Here is a 17544-nt window from a genome sequence, read left to right on the forward strand (position 1 = left end):
CTGAAGTGATTTGGTATGACCGCCACGAAAGAACAAAGATAATACTTGTACAATACCTATTCTGCCTCAGACATAAAAATGTTATCATGAGAAAAAAATAAGAAAGCTTCCAGACTATAGCAGGCAGGGGAAGATGGCAAGCAGAAAATGGAGAAAGAAATAAAAACTGAAGCAATGGGTCAAGCTAGACCAGGGGTCGGGAACCTATGGCTCGCGAGCCAGATGTGGCTCTTTTGATGGCTGCATCTGGCGCGCAGACAAATCTTTAATAAAAAAAAAAGTTAAAAATATAAAACATTCTCATGTATTACAATCCATTCATTTCCTATCACTCATGTTCATGGTTGCGGGTGGCTGGAGCCAATCACAGCTATCCTCCGGGACAACACCAAATTTTTATTTGATAATACGTAATGTACACGGGTCGTTGTATGGCTCTCACAGAATTACATTTTAAAATATGTGGCGTTCATGGCTCTCTCAGCCAAAATGGTTCCCAACCCCTGAGCTAGACCAATACTGTCAGGAGCCGATCCACAACTGCTGGCTGACAAGGTCACAGCAGGAGAAGACCCACAACTGCTGGCTGACAAGGTCACAGCAGAAGAAGATCAAAAACTGCTGATTAACAAAGTCACAGCAGAGAAGACCAATGGCTGCGGGTTGACGAAGTCACCCAAAGGAGAGACACAACGATACTTCCCCCTTTGACTTTTTGAATTAATCTGGCCTTATATCCCCCCTTTTCTGGGTGTGTGCTATTATTTATGGCACAGGGATAATAGTACCGTGCTTTCCCTGTAGATTCGTAGTGATTTCTTTGAAATGAGACAGAGGGTGTGAGTTCCACAGAAAAGCCTGTAAGCCCCTTGAACTAGGCTCATAGACATAAGAGGCTGGCTATGATATCCCTCGTAAAGGGTTAAGTCTGTAGGAGAATTCCTTCTTAATCATGTTAGAAAGAATAGAGCCCTGGCCGGTTGGCTCAGCGGTAGAGCGTCGGCCTAGCGTGCGGAGGACCCGGGTTCGATTCCCGGCCAGGGCACACAGGAGAAGCGCCCATTTGCTTCTCCACCCCTCCGCCGCGCTTTCCTCTCTGTCTCTCTCTTCCCCTCCCGCAGCCAAGGCTCCATTGGAGCAAAGATGGCCCGGGCGCTGGGGATGGCTCTGTGGCCTCTGCCTCAGGCGCTAGAGTGGCTCTGGTCGCAACATGGCGACGCCCAGGATGGGCAGAGCATCGCCCCCTGGTGGGCAGAGCGTCGCCCCATGGTGGGCGTGCCGGGTGGATCCCGGTCGGGCGCATGCGGGAATCTGTCTGACTGTCTCTCCCTGTTTCCAGCTTCAGAAAAATGAAAAGGAAAAAAAAAAAAAAAAAAAGAATAGATTGTGACTTGTGAATGGGTAGGAGGCAGTGGCTGTGCACAGAGCACCCTTCGGCCTTCACTTAATTCAACATTTTTCCTCCCTAGCCTTTTCATGTGATAGAGTAGAGAAACATTCCTTTCTTCTTATTTGATCTGCAGATAGTGGTACACTCTGAGAAGAATAGAGTTAGAACTTAACTAGTGTTTAAATACAATAAATAAGTAATATTTGACTAGACAATAGTATCTTAGGTAAGGTATAGTAGAATGGCCCATTATGTGGCCTAGGATGAGAGCGTAGTCAGCAAGAAAAGAATGTTTTACTAAGAGAATTGTCTTTTGACTAAAGGCAATTGCTAGGCTTTCTCAATGAGATGTTCTCATGAGATTTACATACTTTCCAAAATTCTGTAATAATGAGAAAAATGTAGGGAAATCCATGGAAGTAATAATAGTTAATGTGTTGCTGCTGGGCTATCTTGCAAGTGCACTCTGCATATCTTTGGGTGAAAGCTATTCTTAATGTTATGTTAATTTCTTTAGAGGCAAGCCTTTTAGAATCTTGTGAGAAAAAGTAGGACACTGCATAAACTCAAAGCCATTTACCTGAGCAAGCGGTGGTCCATTGTTAGTCGTCTGCTAAATCTCTCTCTGCCCCTTAACTCACAACAGCAGTAAAGTTAGTTAACTATTAGTACTAATACTTTAAAAGCTTTTACTGATGTTGTTATCGCTATTCAAGTTATTTTGTATTTTGAATGATTTGCTACCTGGTTTGTGATTCATAGATGTAAATTAACTGTTATCTGGAAACATGCAAACATAGTGAAACAAAAGCAATAATTAACACCATGTGATTGTAACTCAGTGTGCTTGTATAAAAAGGGAGCTATACTAGCATTTGGCAGAGATGCCTGGCAGTAAATGCTAACCAGAGAATAAAGAGAACGAAAAGAATCCGGCTCTCTCACTCGATTTCGCCGACGCCGTCTCCTCCTGTGGGACCCCTGGATCCCCCTCGGGGCTGGACCCCGGCACAATACATCTATAACAAAATTACATGGGAAGTCTATTAAAAATACACCCCTCCACAGTTCTTGTAACGTGGACTCTCTGGCCCTGTAACAAACTCCTCAGGTAATCCATATGCACACTAAAGGCTGGGAATTACTGGTGAAACAGACATTAAAATGTAGGGACTGACTGTAGCAAGATGACAGAAATTTAGGCATTACAGACCCCTCTGAGATGATCTAAGTTGCAGACAATGCCATGTAAAAGGACGTTCTGTCAGAAATCCGATCTGGAATCTGTAGGTAATGGTGGATGGTGTCTTGGGATTAAAGATACAATTAAAGTCAATGTATGTCTAGAATAGTAATATAGGCACACACAAGTCTGAATAGCTAGAAAGAGGCTCTAAAATTGAGATTATGTTTGGATAATCAGGAGCCAACAAATGTCAGAGAAGGGATGTCTGTAAAAGCCTTTCAGCACCAACAAATTCTACTCACGGCAGGCCAGGGATTCCCTGGGAAAAAAAAAATCCAGTATAGCGTTTCTGGGAATTATCAGTATATAATCAGAGGAGAGTTCTATGAGTAGCTATTCAGTAGAAGCTGAAACACAGATAGAATTATGAATGTGTATATAATAGGGTTACAAATATATTTACAATGAACTACTAAACTGGTAAAATACAATCCTCTATTTAAGCACCCTGAAAGGAAAGGTATGCTTTCACCAAGCTATCAAAGGATTTTACCAAAGCAAAATAAAAATAAAAACATTCTCCAAACTATGGGGCCCTCAAAAGCACTAAATTGCTCCTATTAAAAACACTAGCTGCAACAGGACAAGATCCTTTTGTAAAAGGGCAAGCATAGCTTCCTGTCTTAATGTTACTGATCAGTCCTCCAAATGAATATCCTAACAGGTAGAGGGCAGCATACCAAGCAGTTTGCATTTGGAAACAACAGAGGCCGCCTCTCTCTAACGTGACTGCGTCACTAACAGACGTAACAATGACACATCTAAAACAGAAGAGCTCCATGTGCCATCTGGTGGCGAAAAGGAGAAAGAGCAAGAGCACACTGTAGATGGATCAAATTCCACCAGTTTAGAGGGAATTAAAGTTTAATTATCTTTATCTGATGACACTCCCCCTTAAATCTCCACCAGTGCATGGAAAAAGAAGAACGAAACCCAGACCAGAACAAAGAAAACGGAGACAAGAACTTTTTGGAAAGCTGTCACAACAAAAGAATTTGAGATGACACCAAAGACAACTTACGCAAAGAAGAAAAAAAATAGTAACAGAATCAGAAGTTTAGAACTGAAATGTAGTGTTCAGTTCACCCACTTCATTCTATAGATGAGGGAAGAGTCAAGGCATGAAGGAAAATCTCAATGCATTCTCATTAGTAGTCATTAAAGCATGATATCACATTTCCCCTATCAGACATTACGAGAAATAATTTCTCATTTTTGGCAGAAGTGTAAATTGGTACAATGCTACACCTAGTAATATGAGCCCAGAAATTTTATTTTAAAAAATGTACTGTGCAGAACTCTGGCAGAATAGCTCAGTTGGTTTGAGCATCATCCCAACACACAAAGGTTGCCAGTTCTACCCCCAGTCAGGGCACATACAGAAATAGATCGATGTTTCTGTCTCTCTCTCCCTCTCTCTCTCTCTCAAAAAAATCAATAAATAATTTTTAAATCAATTTATTGTGCAGAAATACAAGTATGCAGAGTTAAATACAATAATGTTTACTGCAGTACTGCTTATGATATAAAATATAGGGAACTTAAATTCTCAGTAAGAAATCAGTTGTATGAAGTTGTATTATCATTTGACAGAATACTACTATCCATTAGAAAAAAAATAGGTAGATCTACATGTAATAATATCAAGAGATGCTGAAACATGTTTAGCAAAATGAAGAACATTATATACCATGTGAGATCACACAGATTACATTAAAAATATGTGTATGCTCTGACATTTCTGTAATTTTATTTTTTAATTCCACTGCCCCTTAATTTTCCAGAAAGGTTCTATTTGAAAATTTCCCACATTTTCTCACTTGAACTAAAGGAGGAAAGGATCGTATCCATTCTTGTATTAGATATGATTAGCCACAGTTGCTGTGAGGGGAAAGAGAACGCTTTTTATATTTTATATTTTCAGGGTATTCTATGCAATTGTTGAAAAAAAGATATCACCTTAATCCAGGAACTGGCTATAGACAGGACAGCTGTTACAGAGAGGAAGACAAAGAAAGTGAGTAAAAGTAATGGTGGAAGTCTATGGAAGTTCCTCTGCTGACTATCTGTTTTCTCAGTGAAGAAAAAAACAGATGAGGGAGGTACTGGGCCTTTGAGAGAAAAGGTGTGAAATAATCATTCAGGAGAGCAGGAAATTGAATGGATTAGGAATGTTTAATACCTGATTGCCTGGCAGCATCAAGAGCCAAGCAACACTGTAAACTGAGCGGAGATCCGGGAGAAGCAGTGAGGTAGGAGAGGGTCAGAGCCGTGCTGCCCTGAAAGCCAAGTGAGGCCCGAGTGCCAGGAGAGCCAGCTGTCCACGTTCCCCAGCCGTGCTCACTGGCACAGCTACGGGGCAGGGTGGAGAGAGATGTAACTGACCAGGACTGTGGTCCTGCCAGTCAAGTATGCTGAGATGAGAGAAAAGTAATGGGAGGAAAAAAACCCACGGGGATGATTAAGATTAACCATGGAATTTTAGCTGAGGGGTGAAAGACAACAAAACATGGTAGGATAAATGAATTGGAAGTCCCAGTGGGGCTGAAGGGTTGTTGGGGTCAGGGTACTAAAGAGAGAGGTAAAAAACGCAGGTGGTCTGAAATTGAGATTGTGGAAGGGCTGCAGTTACTGGTGCTTGGCATGGGACAGAATGGGCAAGGGAGGGGAGAGGACTAGATCACTGGAAAAGGATAATGCGAGGAATTGCGAAGCCAGAACTTGACCCGTTCATGTAAAGAGGTGCTTAAAACAAAGACAGGAGCAGTACTGGAGTACTGCAGAGAGTGGCCAGGAGCTACGCTAACAGACACTAGCAGGAATTGTTGGTGTGCTTGCAGATGACAGCACAGAGAAGGGAAGTGGGTGATATACTTTGATGTGAGATTCAAAATGATGGGTTTTTAGGAAAAAGAAAGGTGGAATGACCTGGAAGTAGCAATGAAGAACAAAAAGTACATCTGCTCCATCTTGAGACCCAGTGGAGTGAGGTTTACAGCTCGGGGCGGGGCACCCACAGGAGATGGACACAGGGAGAGCAGTGCGAGGAAAAGCCAGGTCACTGTCAGAGCAACAAGGCCGAGTTGATGGCAGGACCATGAATTCCAGAGGGCACAGTGGATGGTTTCAAGAGTTCAGGTGAGATGGCAGGACTCAGAATAGGAGTTTCAGAACCTCACAGGGATTTCAGTGTGGGAGATGAGGATGACCTGAGTCTGGGGCTTCCTGTGGTGAGTGACAGAAACCAAGATAAACAGCATAATATTAGAGCCAGTGGATTCAAGGCAATTAGTGAGGTCAAGCTGGGACCACGAAGAGGCACATAAGGGGGTGGTTTAGGCCTACTTTTTCCACACTGAGGATGGGAGATCATGACCCAGAGGAGTACTTACTCCCTGTGCGGGACTCTTCCTAACCCCAAGTGGCAGGGGGAGACTCCTGCTTATAAATCACAAGGACTACCATCTCAGTGTTTTCCAACTCTGGTCTGTGTATCAGTCTGCCAGAAATATCTTGCTGGTTGTATAGATTATAGACCCAATGACCTTGGTCAGATTTGCTTATGCTCAGGATGACTTCTGCCTTAGCAGTTCCTGAAATAATTCTCCTACTTTCACCATCCCCAAGCGTAAAAAAGTTAAAAACCACTATAACATCTGATATAATGAAACCTCTCAACTTCTTTGTGCTAACAGTCTGTCCCTACTCAAAATCCAAAAGAAGTTAATGAGATACAAATTAAAACAATAAAATGCCAGTTTTCAGCTAATAAATTAAACAAAAAACTTTTGACTAGTGCGGAGGACCCGGGTTCGATTCCCGGCCAGGGCACATAGGAGAAGCGCCCATTTGCTTCTCCACCCCTCCGCCACGCTTTCCTCTCTGTCTCTCTCTTCCCCTCCCGCAGCCAAGGCTCCACTGGAGCAAAGATGGCCCGGGCACTGGGGATGGCTCTGTGGCCTCTGCCCCAGGCGCTAGAGTGGCTCTGGTCGCAACATGGCGACGCCCAGGATGGGCAGAGCATCGCCCCCTGGTGGGCAGAGCGTCGCCCCATGGTGGGCGTGCCGGGTGGATCCGGCGCATGCGGGAGTCTGTCTGACTGTCTCTCCCTGTTTCCAGCTTCAGAAAAACGCAAAAAAAAAAAAACAAAAACAAAAAAAAACTTTTGACTATAATACAAAACAGAAGCTTTCTCATACACTGAGAGCATAAATTTCCCACCAACTGACCTTGAAGGCAATTTGGCCATGGTCCATACTCTTTCACCTGTAATTTCATTCTGGAGATATATTTAAAACTGTCAGAATGTTATTTTTGTGTGAATAATTGAACAACAACAACAACAAATCCAAGAGAAGTTAGTAAAGAAAAGTCAAGAACCCCAACAAATGTTCACTTTGATAGCATCTCTTGTCCACACACTTGAGAGGCATAAAGAACCAAGAGAACAGACATATTTCTGCCACTAACCTCACTGAGTGAGGTGGAGCATGCTGAGCGCTTACAAAATCTTGTTTCTAGAGGTTAAGGTTGCAGAGGCTGTAAAGATTCACGAGGACATTTCCTGATGAATATTCAAATGGGTGGGTGCCACAAAGCAGACAGAGGGGGATCACAGGGAAGAAAAAGACCCTTGGCTCCCTTTTGGGAAAGAGAGGATTGCTTCCTCACCACAGGCTCCTGGTACAGCCTGACCCATGAAAATTTTAGGAGAGCAGCAGACAGGCAAACCTATTCACAGCTGCTGACAGTTCTGACCTGACCTGTGGGACAATAGCACAGACCTTGGGATCTGGACCTGCCCTGTCAAATCCTAACTAGAATACTTCTATTGTTTATGAAATTCTCAGCTGTTGGTCAAGATCTTACCTTTTAGCCATAGTTCTTTCTAAATTAGCCATTAACCACTTGGAAAACTATTCTCAGGCTCATAGTTCCCAAAATGCACGTCATATTTTAGCAGAGAGAGACCATCTAATGCTACATATTGTCCACTGCATACCTATTAAGGGACATTAGCTTGTGGATCTTAAGAATCCAAAAGGTTTCTGAAAGAAAGGAATACACCTAAAAAGAACATTAGTTGTCACCACGCTGTTTTAAAACATAACGGCTGTAAATAGGAGCATGTATCAGCAAAAGATAGTAAGAGAAGAAAAGCAGAATGAAAAACTAGTTATACATACTGCAGATAATGGCCCGAGCCCACCACGGTGATAAAACTGCTCCCTAGGAGAAGCTGAAATAAAATTAACTACTGAGCATGTTTCCAAGGACTTAAAAAGCAGCAGAGTCAACAAAGAGACCATGATAAGACTCCTTACCAATCACAAGAAAAGTGAAAAAGTACTGGAAGTTTTTTTTATTTATTTATTTATTTATTTATTTATTTTTGTATTTTTTCTGAAGCTGGAAACGGGGTGAGACAGTCAGACAGACTCCCGCATGCGCCCAACCGGGATCCACCCGGCACGCCCACCAGGGGGGGCGCTCTGCCCACCAGGGGGCGATGCTCTGCCCCTCCTGGGCGTCGCTCTGCCGCGACAAGAGCCACTCTAGCGCCTGGGGCAGAGGCCAAGGAGCCATCTCCAGCACCCGGGCCATCTTTGCTCCAATGGAGCCTCGGCTGCAGGAGGGGAAGAGAGAGACAGAGAGGAAGGAGAGGGGGAGGGGTGGAGAAGCAAATGGGCGCTTCTCCTATGTGCCCTGGCCGGGAATCGAACCCGGGTCCCCCGCACGCCAGGCTGACGCTCTACCGCTGAGCCAACCGGCCAGGGCCAAGTACTGGAAGTTTTATAGCACTGCCTATCAAATCTGAACTCAAAATAGTTCTCCTGGCAACAAACAAATCAACTAAGTAAATTCCTGGTTTATGGGAAGTCAAGAGTTCAGAAATAACAGTAACCCTTGAGAGAGAAAAAGGTGAATGAGAACGTGCAGTATAAATTTGAAGACTGCTCCTCTCTTAGCCTTTCTCTTAGAAAAAGGTACATGTCTTCCTGAACCTTAATGAAACAGTGGCTGAAGACCTTGACTATCGAAAGCAGGTGGGTGTTTTCTTTAATGTCCATTCCTAGAAGAGCCAGGAGGCATACTGGAGCTTATACGTAGAAATAAAATACAACAGAGATACAGCCACATTTAACAAATAGCAGAGCTGTGTTTAGCAAGTGAAAAGGGAAATTATGCAGTATTATGAAAACCTAGTGTCCAAATGACTTCCTCATCAAGACTGGCAACTGCTGGGCTGAAATCATCTAAGCAGGACTCCCACTAGAACTAGATATGCATGTGCTACTTCTCCAACTGAATTAGTATTGCTACAGTTGAATATACAGTAATCAGAACCCGAATACCCAGTATCTCTCTTACTTTCCCTAATCTAATGTTGTTCCTTTTTTGTACTCCTAAGAGTCACTGCCAATTCAAGGACATTTGTGCCTAAAGAATGGAGTGGTTGTGGAAGCTGGCACAGCCCTTCTTCCAGCGTTTGTCTGCATGGAGCTTTCAGAAGCTCCGGGGGCAGACGCACGCTCTGGGGAGCAGGGGCTAGTGTGAGGATTTGGGAATCCATCTGCGGTGGGAGCCCTGGCTCTGCTACATACTATATGGCCTTGAAAACATCTTTAACCCATGTCTCTACTTCTTCATCTCATGGGATATTTATTAAGTCGTAATGAGTATTTCTCTACTTAATTATATCATAATATTAACACTGTGAATGAGAGACTTGGTAACTGAAACCGGTTACCAACTTAGAAGAAAATGAAGGAGGAGCGTTCTGTAATGTTATCCCAGACCTGTTTAGAACAACAGAAGCACAGTAAAACTTGCTTTCATACCGATGAGAGCTGGGTCCTCTGTGTGCTCCCTCAGAAGTTTCTAAAACTTGGAAGTTCCTTACCTGATAAAAACCTAAACTCTAAAAAGCCAAAAGTCTTTTTTTACTAAAGTGTTCTTTTTTGGACATGTTGTGAGGAAGGGGCCATTTGGGAACAGTCCATATTGAGCTTGCGTGCCTGCTTGAGCACCGAGAGAGGGAAGCCCAAAACTGCAGCAGGAACAACAGGGCAAGTCAGTGACCCCATCACAGTGGCGGTTACACACGGCACTGGGGCCACATGCAGCCCTTCCACCTGCCACCTGAGGCCCATGTATACAATATCAAAGCAACTATTTTGTCCCCATGAAATACAACTTAAACAAGCACCTTCAAATACTGCTTGGATCACCAGATTTACAGAGTAACTCAAAGAGAAAGAAAGTGAGAACATGTAGAAGAAAAAGATAAATCAGACAAACAGAAGTCAGTAAAACACTGAATATCCCAAGAAGAGGTAATTTTTTTTTTAATGTTGATTTTAGCAAGAGAAGAAGGAAGGAAGAGAGAGAGGCAAGAACATCGATCTGCTCCTGTATGTGCCCTGACCGGGGACCGAACCAGCAACCTCTGCACTTTGAGATGATGCTCTAACCAACCGAGCTATCTGGTCAGGGCAAAAAATATATAATTTTTTAAAGCGAGAAGTGTCTGTTGCTTGGAGAAAATGACTGAAAACACAGACGTAGCACGGCTGACAAGAGAAGGAAGGCTTTGTTGCATTGGAGTGTTACAGATGACTGTTAGAGTTGAATAAACAGGTAAGTATTTAAGACTATAGTTGACAAGAAAAATTCTCTTCTGGGAATTTCTTAAAATGACTAAGAGTTAGCATGTCTGGAAAACTGCTCACAATTTAATAATGTTCAAGAGCCCCTTCTCCAGGGCTGCCTAATGAAAAGAAGGGGCAATTAAGACTGTGTGCCAATTTAACACCTGAAAAGCCTAACTAGAAGTAAAGATATTTAAAGACTAGAATAAAATAAAGACTAGTTTGAAATTTCCTTCATAAAAAACAGCAGCAATCTGGTGATGATTATTACCACATGAAAATCAATACTTCCACTAAACTAAGTGACAAATTCACATTTACTCTTTTCAGATTAAGATAGAGATTTCTAATAATAGTGTAAGGGGGACAAAAAGCCAAAGCTGTTAGAAAGTTAGAGCCTTCGATGACCAGAAAGTAGTTCTCAGGACCAAAGCTGAGCTGAAAGAGCATTAACAAATATCAGTACACTGTTGAAAATAACAAAAGATGAGATAAGGTCTAGGTTGAGTGTTTAAAAATACTATATATGATTCACAGTGGGAACACAATGCCAAGGAAAACCAGTAAACTGCAGAAAACCCCACTACAATCAATGGAAATACACCTGTTAAGGATAAAAGGACGGGGAGGGAAGGGGCCCAGGCAGTGCACATTTGCAGTGGCACTATGAGCCCAGCCACAAGAAAGGAACTTATGCCAGAGGCCAACACAGGGATAGAGTCTCTGAACTTAAAAATAGGCACATCAGCCCTGGCCAGGGAGCTCAGTTGGTTAGACCTGTCCAGATATGCCAAGGTTGTCGGTTCAATCCCTGGCAAGGCACATACAAGAATCAATCAATGAATGCATAAATAAGTAAAATAACACATTGATGTTTCTCTCTCTCTCTCTCTCTCCCCCTTCCTCTGTCTCTAAAATCAATAAGTTAAAAAAAAATTAAAAAAAAAATTAGCAAATCATCTGATTTTGATATTCACGGTCAACTAGTCTTTGCTGATGTACTACAGTGGCATAAACAATCATTATTGCAGGATTTTAAACTAAGAGAGTGGAAGTAAGTCCCTGAGCTGGCTTTCGTTCAGAAGGTTCTCTTAGAGAAAAAGGCCACTTTGCCCTGAAAGCTTGGGCAACAAGACAGGCCTAAGCACTGTGATCTCACACTCTTGGATACCCACTTGCAACTAAGGGCCACCAGAGCATACAGCAATCTGTTAGGCTCCTTATTAGGACAGAGTGTAGCCTGGTTTCATTAGACCACCTAAGGAAAAAGACAATAATTGTCTTTAAAAACATTTATTTACTGGGTGGGGGAAAATGCTCTGAAGTCGGAGCATTTTATCACTAGGGTCATGATAAACCTCTAAATAAAAAAGCTAGAAGATGCCTGACCAGGCAGTGGTGCAGTGGATAGAGCATCAGACTGGGATGTGGAGGACCCAGGTTCGAGACCCTGAGGTTGCCAGCTTGAGCACAGGCTCATCTGGTTTGAGCAAAGCTCACCAGCTTGGACCCAAGCTCACTGGCTCGAGCAAGGGGTTACTCGGTCTGCTATAGCCTCACAGTCAAGGCACATATGAGAAAGCAATCAATGAACAACTAAGGTGTTGCAACAAAAAACTAATGAATTGATGCTTCTCATCTCTCTGTGTTCCTGTCTATCTGTCCCTATCTCTCTCTCTCTCTCTGACTTTCTGTCTCTGTAAAAAAAAAAAAAAAAAAAAAGCTAGAAGATGGAAATATAAAATTATCATGAGGCCTACTGAGGGAGCACACAGACCACAAGAATTAGAAAGTGAGCAAAGAAGACCAGCAATTCTAAAATAAAGGCAATAAGATGAAGGTGAGGAAAAGCAAGAATTTATGGGGAAAACGGACCAGAATTTATATTGAAAAAAAAAAAACAACTAAAAGTCAAGACTCCTGGACCTGTTCATATAACCTTGAGCAAGCTACCTAACTATTCAATTCATGTATTCTACAGAGTGGAGATAACATGTGTCCTTCCTGTCTCATAAACTGCTTTGTGGGCTAAATACGGTCAAGTTATGTTTAAGTACTCTGAAAACTGTAAAACAGACAAATGTAAGATAAGGGTATTATTACTTAATTTGTCCTTCACCTTCCAAAGACAGAATAAGTTATGGTAGCTTCAACTTAAACTTAGTTTTCTTTCCTGTCAGTTAACACCACAGCTGCTGGTTGTCCTGTATACTTAAAAAAAAAAAAAGGCAAAACAGATATCAACCCCTTGATCTCTAGTCTTAGTTTTCTAAAGAGAAATTCCCTTACAACTGTTTAAATTTTCCTCTAGTATTCAAGAGACCCAACTGAAAGGCTCTTTTATATTCTTACCTTTTGATGCTGCAGGTGCAAAGGACCAGGAAGGAGAAAGCATCAGATATTGGAAAGAAACAGAAGAAAAGGAATCACATATGGTTTCTTGTTACTGTAGATAGCTAGTTGCTCAACCACCTAACCTATTAAAGACTCTGCCTTAGCCTGATCAATTATGCATGTGGGTCTGGAGATAGCACCTTAAAGGCAGTGCCTGAATCAGTTCAAGAGCATCATCAAAATGGGCTCAGACTGAGCTCTGTCACCTTAATCTCATATCCCCATATGTTATAATGACATAACATATCTACATGCAAAGATCCTGGGGGAAGGGGGATACCAACCTACATGCAACAGCTGTCTTTCCCCAACCCAGCATTCCCAGAATATCAACATCCTATTTTCTTCCAAACTGAAACCCCATCTCTCTTCAACCCTCACCCAGGGAAGGGAAAGGAATGGGAAACCTGCTGAAAGGATAGTCTCAAGTCCCACGCTGGCCCTTTGCACGGAAGAGGAAGGAACTCACTCTTGGTCTGGGCCGAGAAGGCATGGGTGAGTTTGGCGAAAAGTTCATTGTTCTCAAAGCGGTCTTCCTTCACCTTTGTCCAGAAGCAGTCCTGGGAAAGGTCCTCAGCGACAAACTGTGAATGCAGGCAGTGTTAAGAGTTACTAAGCTGAGCTCTGTACTTTCCATCCTAGAAAACGGTTAAGATCCAAGAGGTGGCTGGCTGGTTACAGGCACCATCACAGCAGAATCAGAATGACCTAAGATTCAGGTACAGCTGTGTTCCTCATGATAAAATCGAGAGATGATGTTTCCAGTTTGCTGATGATTATTCAAGTATGCTATGTATCCTCATTTTGACCTCAAATCCACTCATTTTAAAAACATTAGGCTTTATTTCACATCTTCCTTTGTTCTACATTACATATTTTCCCATCAATTTGGCTAACTGTGCCAAATTTGTTCATTTTATAATCCCTGAACTCTATTTTAAATTGGTTTCTGGAACCAAAGCTGATGTAGAATCACAGGGGTCTCAAACATAGAATGGAAACAATACTGTGCCCTGCAAACATGTCCTGTATAACTCACTTACCGGAGGGAGGAGGTGGGAGGTGGTGGGCAGTGTATTCGTAAATCCATGACTTGAGATCAGCAAAATTATCAATACCTTGCAGACTGGTAAAATGACTATTATCAAACTGTGTTTTACCCTGACACTTATATCCTCAAAAGCCAAAAGTACTACCTTAAGTTTAGGTTTTGTGGCAGAGTTGGAACTCAAAACACTCTCCAGTGATGTCTAGCAGACAGGAGATGCCTGTCTGCTGAATATGCGTGCATGAGTGGCACCTGGAGACAGATAGATGTGAGCCACAAGAAAGGGAAATATTTCTGAAGAGGTACTGATGAAGAAATGAACAGAAATTCTCACCTTGGACCAGTTTGGCCTCCGGAGCTGCACCTCTGGCTTATAAAGCTTTTTGGGGGTTAATCCATATGGCAGAACTGGGGCTGCAGGAACTCCAAATCCAAAAGGGGGAGGTGGAGGCATACCCATTCCCGGTGGAGGTGGAGGAATGCCAGGACCTCCAGGAAATGGAGGGGGTGGGGGGATTCCAGAACCACCAGGAAGAGGGGGAGGGGGAGGCATTATTCCTGGTCCTCCAGGCAAGGGAGGAGGGGGTGGAGGGATGGCAGCACCCCCAGGCAAAGGAGGGGGTGGGGGGATGGCAGCAGCCCCAGGCAAAGGGGGAGGTGGGGGGATGGCAGAACCCCCAGGTAATGGAGGGGGTGGGGGGATGGCAGCACCCCCAGACAATGGAGGGGGTGGGGGGATGGCAGAACCCCCAGGTAATGGAGGGGGTGGGGGGATGGCAGCACCCCCAGGCAATGGAGGGGGTGGGGGGATGGCAGCACCCCCAGGCAAAGGAGGGGGAGGTGGTGGAGGAATGGTCCCACCCCCAGGAAGAGGTGGAATAACAGTGCCAGAGTCACCAGGTAAAGGAGGGGCAGGGGGAACAGGAGCACTGCTGGGAGGGGCTGCTGCAGTTACTGCAGCAGAGAGAGAAGCCATTTCTTTCTTGGCATCTTCCAGTTCCTTGGACAGCCTGGCAACCTACAAAAACAACCAATGAGAGTTTACTTCTCATTCCACCTTAGAGACAACTGGGGCTTGAAAGAACCTGAGAAATGACTTAATCCCAACTTCTTATTTTATAAATGAAGGGTGTAAAAGGAGTCAGACATGAAGTGATTCGCCTAAAGTCACATAGCTAGTAGGTGATAAGGTGAAATTCAAGTTCAAGTCTTGATGTTCTTAGTTCAGCATGCTTTGCATTAAAAAGGCAATTTCAGCCTGACCAGCTGGTGGTGCAGTGGATAGAGCATTGGACTGGGACGCAGAAGACCCAGGTTCAAGACCTCAAGGTCACTGGCTTGAAGCCCAAGGTCGCTGGCTTGAGCAAGGGGTCACTCGGTCTGCTATAGCCCCCCGGTCAAGGCACATATGAGAAAGCAATCAATGAACAACTAAGGGGCTGCAATGAAGAACTGATGCTTCTCATCTCTCTCCCTTCCTGTCTGTCTGTCCCTATCTATCCCTCTCTGTCTCTGTCACAAAAAACAAAACAAAAACTAAACCTCTATGTTAAACTCTCTCTTTGATTAGAAAATGCAAAGATCAAGTAAATCAAATATTCAAGTTACACAATTAACACATGTACTATACAGGTAACTATAGCCATGTAAGTGGATCAAGTAATCAGATATCACAAATCATTCAAATATTTTTAACTGCAGAGAGAGTGTGTAAGGATAAATCTGTCCAGAGATGACAATAGAAAAAAATAAGTGAATTTGAGAAAAATTTATTTAGTTTCTACTCCTAGATTTATTAGAAGAGTATTATCTTTATTTCTGGGTAATATTGTGACTTATTTTATTCTTGATGTTGTTCTGCATTTTTCAATTTTACTATCTTATATGTTACTTACCCCCAAAACAAAACAACAGTAAAAGATTTTTTAAATATGCACTATCTAACTAGATTACCTATTAGTAGCTGAACCCTCCCTGGTAGTAAGTAGTACGACTCCTGCTTAAGACTGTCTCACCCTGAGGATGCTGGTGGCGGTTACGGTTCACTCTGCCTTCCCCACTCAGACGTTACCTCTCCTGTGAGCTGAGACACCTCTGCCTCCAGATCCTGTTTCTCTGTGGCTATCTGTTGCTTTTCTGAATCCAACGTGTCCTTTTCTCCCTGAAGGCCCTGGAGCTTCTGCTCGAAGTCACTCTCCATCTTTTTCATTTCCACCTGTAGCTCATGCCGGGCTGTTAGCTCTACGTCCAGCTAAAGGAGAAAGGGGTCAGGCTCATAAGCTATCTCAGCATGAAGCACAGCGTTCCTCCCCATGTTTACTGTTTAGTGCCAGTCTTTGTCCTATAGAGACCATAGAACCAGGAAATGCCTGGGAAGTAAGAACACCATGATTTTGACCTGAAAATCAAGGTTAAAGTAAGGGGGAACTAGGAAGCATTTCCATAGTTTATCAATTTTTGGAGTTATAATTAAATAAAATAAAAAAACAACTCAAAGATTTTAAAGGCATTTAACCAGGACAGCTATGATGTCTAATTCTAGTTAGTCTCTAGCTCAGTGGTCGGGAACCTATGGCTCGCGAGCCAGATGTGGCTCTTTTGATGGCTGCATCTGGCTCGCAGACAAATCTTTAATAATAATAATAAAAAAATAATGGCCCTGGCCGGTTGGCTCAGTGGTAGAGTGTCGGCCTGGCGTGCAGAAGTCCCGGGTTCGATTCCCGGCCAGGGCACACAGGAGAAGCGCCCATCTCTTCTCCACCCCTCCCCCTCTCCTTCCTCTCTGTCTCTCTCTTCCCCTCCCGCAGAGAGGCTCCAATGGAGCAAAGATGGCCCGGGTGCTGGGGATGGCTCCTTGGCCTCTGCCCCAGGCGCTAGAGTGGCTCTGGTCGCAAAAGAGCGACGCCCCCTGGTGGGCAGAGCATCGCCCCCTGGTGGGCAGAGCGTCGCCCCCTGGTGGGCGTGCCGGGTGGATCCCGGTTGGGCGCATGCGGGAGTCTGTCTGACTGTCTCTCCCCATTTCCAGCTTCAGAAAAATACAAAAACAAACAAACAAACAAACAAACAAAAACAAAAAAACAAAAATAATAACATTAAAAATATAAAACATTCTCATGTATTACAATCCATTCATTTCCTACCACTCATGTTCATGGGTTGTGGATGGCTGGAGCCAATCAGAGCTGTCCTCCAGGACAACACCAAATTTTTATTGGATAATGCATAACGTACATGGGTCATTGTATGGCTCTCACAGAATTACATTTAAACTGTGTGGCGTTCATGGCTCTCTCAGCCAAAAATGTTCCAGACTCCTGCTCTAGCTGCACAACCTATCAATCACAAAGGAGTCTTTAACAATTGAAGAGAAAGAGAATTCAAACATATTGCAGTTCCTATTGTTCTGGGGATAAGCCTGCTTTTGGTATTATATGAGTGTAATCTGTCTTTCCTGTCCTCTCCAAGGGTCCAAAAACTCCCCGCTAACTGGCTCCTTATGATCACGTTCGTATCACTTTTTCCAATGGGTAACCTACACCAGAGAGTTTCCCCTCAAAACTGCTACTGTGTGCCATATGCTTACAAAATGTCTCAGGTATGTTTCTCAGAAAAATCATAATCCTTATTAAGACAAATAAAGACATACCCCCATTTATTTTTTCACACATACCTTTTTTTCCAGCTCTATAGCTTTGGCTTCAGATTTCTCAACCTTTGTTTTATCAATCATTTGATCTGAAAGGAAGAGGAGTCAGGAAGTAAAGCTCTCAATTCTTGCTTTCCCTCTCACTACCCAAGCCCTTAAATATAACCA

General features: G+C 43.3%; 1 protein-coding gene across 2 annotated transcripts in view; it reads right to left on the bottom strand.

Moving 5' to 3' along the window:
- The window catches only part of DIAPH1 (diaphanous related formin 1), a 98541-nt gene that overhangs the window by 36768 nt on the left and 44229 nt on the right, over positions 1-17544 (bottom strand). For both annotated transcript variants that reach the window (XM_066344673.1, XM_066344672.1), the window contains 5 exons: positions 17401-17465; positions 15802-15981; positions 14065-14748; positions 13152-13266; positions 12641-12649 (listed from right to left, as the gene is read on the bottom strand). In XM_066344673.1, coding sequence (XP_066200770.1) covers positions 12641-12649; positions 13152-13266; positions 14065-14748; positions 15802-15981; positions 17401-17465 — 1053 coding nt within the window. The remainder of the gene's footprint in view (positions 1-12640; positions 12650-13151; positions 13267-14064; positions 14749-15801; positions 15982-17400; positions 17466-17544) is intronic.

The sequence above is a fragment of the Saccopteryx leptura genome, chromosome 6 (assembly GCF_036850995.1).
Source record: "Saccopteryx leptura isolate mSacLep1 chromosome 6, mSacLep1_pri_phased_curated, whole genome shotgun sequence".
In the NCBI taxonomy this organism is placed as follows: Eukaryota; Metazoa; Chordata; class Mammalia; order Chiroptera; family Emballonuridae; genus Saccopteryx; species Saccopteryx leptura.